The 4,907-nt window shown below is 39.7% G+C and overlaps 1 protein-coding gene across 2 annotated transcripts in view; it reads left to right on the forward strand.

Moving 5' to 3' along the window:
• STRN (striatin, calmodulin binding protein) overlaps positions 1–4,907 on the forward strand; it is a 96,971-nt gene that overhangs the window by 58,893 nt on the left and 33,171 nt on the right. For both annotated transcript variants that reach the window (XM_011967637.1, XM_011967638.1), the window contains one exon: positions 3,038–3,174. In XM_011967637.1, the coding sequence (XP_011823027.1) occupies positions 3,038–3,174 (137 nt within the window). The remainder of the gene's footprint in view (positions 1–3,037; positions 3,175–4,907) is intronic.

Raw genomic sequence — 4,907 nt, forward strand, 5'->3', positions numbered from 1 at the left:
GTTTTGTTTTGTTTTTTGGTAAAAGCTGATTAGGGCTAATAAGGTTTAGTTACCAGATGGAAATGTGACCTATAGTCTTAAGTTCTAAGGCTCCTTAGGAACAATCAGGTAACAGTGATGCTTATTATTGCTCTCCCTCTTCAGTCCTGGAGTGTCCTGGCTGTCCACTGGTATGTAAGGAAGGAGTTGTTACTTTCTTTGTTTTCAGGTTTTACTTGGCCGTTTGTAGAGGATTAGTTAGAATTAGCTTACATGATGTATATGGTCTATCCTAGGAATCTTAGTCTTTTACACCTGAACAAAGTTATCTGGAAATGTTAGAAATGAAAACAAATCAAACAAAAAACACCTGGCTGAAGACCTACCATCATAGTCTCACATGAGTCATTCGACTGATATTTTTGACCTGAAAATTGCTGTTCTAACTTAAACAATTCCTTTTCTTCTTTAGTAAATGTTTAGAGTTGTTTGAACTTCTCAGATGATATATGGTATTTTGGGTAAAACCTATTTTTATTTTTGCTACTGTATTGTATGGTGGTTTGATAATGTCTTAATTTATGCTCTATTTTGTTCTGATGAGGATTTTAAGAGTTTGTCACTACTGTTTTTAAAAGCAAGTAACTATTTTTAAATTTTTTTAAAAGACATGGTCTTGCTCTGTCGCCTAGGTTGGAGTGCAGTGGTGCAGTCATAGCTCACTGTAGCCTCAAACTCCTGGGCTCAAGAGATCCTCCTGCCTCAAGCCTTCCAGGTAGCTAGGACTAGAGGCATGCACCACTGTGCTTGGCTAATTGTTAAAAAAAATTTGTAGAGGCCGGGCGTGATGGCTCATACCTGTAATCCCAACACTTTGGGAGGCCCAGGCGGGCGGATCACTTGAGGTCAGGAGTTTGAGACCAGCCTGGCCAACGTGGCAAAACCCCATCTCAACTAAAAATACAAAAATTAGCCAGGCATGGTGGCATTAGCTACTTGGTAGGCTGAGACAGGAGAGTTTGCTTGAACCTGGGAGGCGTAGGTTGCAGTGAGCTGAGATTGCACCACTGCACTCTAGCCTGGGTGACAGAGCGAGACCCCTGTCTCAGATTTTTTTTTTTTTTTTTTTTTTTTAAGAGATAGGGGTCTCGCCCTGTCGCCCAGGGTGGTCTCAGACTCCTGGCCCCAAAGGGTCCTCTCACCTTGGTATCCCAAAACACTAAGATTACAGGCATGAGCCTCCGAGCCTGGCCAATTCTTTCATTTATTCAATGAGTATTTATTATCATACATGATTGAATATAAATCTGAAAAATGTCTTGTACATGTACTAGTCAATACAGTTGACTTGTTTCTTTTAAGAAAATTACCCCTTTAGCAGCTAGGGTTTGAACTACTAAATTCATCTTATTGAATCACAAGTGTTTGTCATATATAACCACCTCTAGGAAACTACTCAAAGACCATCTCTGACGTTTGTCAGAACAATTTGCATTTATGGAGAGTGACATTTTGTTATTGACCAAATTAAATAAAATCATTAATATGACATTTTGCTTTTGACTGATTTTTCTATGATGGTTGTTGAAGGAATTGGATTGGTATGTTCAAAATGTTACAAAATAGGATATTTCAAGTTATTCACAAAGTAAAACTGACATTTTTGAAGTACACAGTTCACAGCTAATGAAAGTGTTCAAATGGACACTTTAAATTTTCTCACCAGGTGCGGTGGCTCATGCCTGTAATCCCAGCACTTTGGGAGGCCGAAGCGGGTGGATCTCCTGAGATCAGAAGTTTGAGATCAGCCTGGTCAACATGGGGAAACCCCATCTCTACTAAAAATACAAAAATTAGCCAGGCATGGTGGCAGGCACCTGTAATCCCAGCTACTTGGGAGACTGAGGCAGGAGAATCGCTTGAACCCGGGAGGCGGAGGTTGCAGTAAGCTGAGATCACGCCATTGCACTCCAGCCTGGGCCACAGAGCATGACCCCATCTAAAAAACAAAAAAACAAAAACAAAAACAAAAAATTTTCTTTACCGGGTGCGGTGGCTTATACCTGTAATCCCAGCACTTTGGGAGGCCAAAGCAGGTGGATCACTTGAGGTCAGGAGTTCGCGACCAGCCCGGCCAACATGGTGAAACCCCATCTCTACTAGAAATACAAAAATTAGACAGGCATGGTGGCACGCATCTGTAATCCCAGCTGTTCGGAAGGCTGAGGCAGGGAGAATTTCTTGAATCCAAGAGGTGGAGGTTGCAGTGAGTCAAGATGTCACCACTGCACTCCAGCCTGGGCAACAGAGCGAGACTGTCTCAGAAAAAAACATAAAAATATAAAAAATATTATCTGAAGTAAACATTTTTAGATGAAGTATAATATACCTACAGAAGAGTGCTGATATTACAGTTCAGTGAATTGTCATCAAGGTAGAATTATTACCCTCCCATGTCACCACCCCTTAAGTCAACAAGTAGAACATTACCAGGGCCCTAGAAGTCCTGTGTTGCTTCTTTTCTTTAATCACTACCCCTCTCCTGCCCAGCAGAGATAATCCTGACTTGTAACACCACATATTGATTTTGTCACATAAATAGGCACATTTTAGAGTTTGACCCATTTTCATTTGAAATTTTCTGTACTCTTCTAGGTTATAAAATTAATGAATTATATTTTGAATGAGACCAGCACTTGTTACATATATTTAGTCATTAATAGAAATTGTTTAGGTAATTAGCATGAAATATCAAACAAGGAAAACTTACTTTCCTATAGTCATTATTTTTTATATAGTGAAAATGAAAGGACAGTGGATTCATAGATTTGTTTCCTGTTTTACTTTTCTAATTAGTTGATGCCTTTACCTGTGGTTAAGATACGGAAAAAGCAATAAATTATTTAGGATTTTCTGCTCACTGAATTTTATTGTGTTTAAAAGCATTTAAAAACGATTAAGTGTATACGTGCACTATAAGAAATTTGATGCAAGCAAATGAAACTAAATGTTGGCTCCTTAGAGATTTTTTGATGTTTCCTTTGTCTTCCCTCTTCAGTGGAAGCATTGACATTTCCTCCTTCTTCTGGAAAGTCATTTATCATGGGAGCAGATGAAGCCCTTGAAAGTGAACTGGGACTTGGAGAACTAGCAGGCCTTACGGTGGCCAATGAAGCAGACTCCCTAACTTACGATGTAAGTAGTAGTTTTGTTTTTGATGTTTTTACTTGGTTTTTAAAAATAAAAACTTGCGCTGGGCGCAGTGGCTCACGCCTGTAAATCCAATGCTTTGGGAGGCTGAGGCGGGCGGATCACTTGAGGTCAGGAGTTCAAGACCAACCTGGCCAACATGGAGAAATGCTGTCTCTACTGAAAATACAAAAAATGAGCCAGGCATGGCGGCAGGTGCCTGTAATCCCAGCTACTTGGGAGGCTGAGGCAGGAGAATTGCTTGAGCCTGGGAGGCAGAGTTTGCAGTGATCCAAAACCACACTACTGCACTCCAGCCTTTGCAACAGGGTGAGACTCTGTTTCAAAAAAGTAAAATAAAATAAAAAGTTGATTTTATAGAAAATGAAGACAGTGGTAAAACTTCTTTACAAATATAGAACTTGGTTCAGTTTCCATTGAAAACTTTGAAAGATACATAAAGAATAACATTTTTCCATAACCTAGAGATGAAAATTATGGGCTTTACCTAAATCCATAATTTAGTATGATTTGTTTATTGGTTTTTGATAGGGGAAAGAATTCCTTTTTCCATTACCAAATTTGAATTTTGTTTTCTGTTTTAGGGCACCAGCAATTAGTTGTAATTCATGCCTACCTAAACAATATTTGCTTTGCTTCTTTAGTACATAAGTCAATATCCTATTGAGAAGAGATTTTAAGTATTAGTAGGCGTGGATGTGTACAGTGTGCTTTCCAGATGTTAAGGCTGACCCATCAGAGATTTGGACCAAAATTGATATCTTTGTACCTTTGTGCATACATTTAATTCCAAACAATTGTTTTATAAATGTGTTTATAATTCCTCATCACAATAAATGATTTATTAGAAAAATAGTTGCTTATGTCATAGGTAAAGTATTTACAACCTGCCTTATTTCATTAAATTCCTCTCACTTTGATAGTTTATGATCTCTGTTGGAAAACACAGCGTATCTCTTGCAGCACACGCACCATCTAGGGGATGTAGGATGGATGCCTAAGCAAATCATAGGTATGGTAAAGAAGCACTCCAAAGAGGAACGCTTACCACCCACTCCTCTTCATACAGATAAAAAACTCCCAACCTCTTTGCTAAGCCCATTAGTAAGTCTTTTGGGTTCTACCTCCAAAAACAGTTGAAAATCCGTATACTACTTTTCACTTTCTCTCCTGGTCCATTTTTTTCTTAGAGCTACTGCAATAACCATCTAATCTAAACGGGCTCCTTGCACTCCATTCTCCACAAATATGATACAGATTTACAATTTTTTTTTTTTTTTTTTTTTTTTTTAAAGCAGAGTCTCACTCTGTCACCCAGGCTGGAGTGCAGTGGCTTGATCTCAGCTCACTGCACCCTCTGCCCCCCCGGGCTCAAATGATCCTCCCATCTCAGCCTCCCAAGTAGCTGGTACCATAGGCACGCACCATCACACCCAGATACTTTCTTTTATTTTTGGTAGAGACAGGTTTTTGCCATATTGCTCAGGCTGGTCTCAAAACTCCTAAGCTCAAGAAATTCACCCGGCTCAGCCTACTCCAAAATGCTGGGATTACAGGCCTGAACCACCATGCCTGACCTGTTACAGATTTTTAAAAAATCATTTCTAAGCTGGGCACAGTGGCTCACGCCTGTAATCCCAGCACTTCGGGAGGCTGAGGTGGGCATATCACGAGGTCAAGAGATCGAGACCATCCTGGCTAACACAGTGAAACCCAGT

The sequence above is a fragment of the Mandrillus leucophaeus genome, unplaced genomic scaffold (genome assembly GCF_000951045.1).
Source record: "Mandrillus leucophaeus isolate KB7577 unplaced genomic scaffold, Mleu.le_1.0 Scaffold805, whole genome shotgun sequence".
NCBI lineage: Eukaryota > Metazoa > Chordata > Mammalia > Primates > Cercopithecidae > Mandrillus > Mandrillus leucophaeus.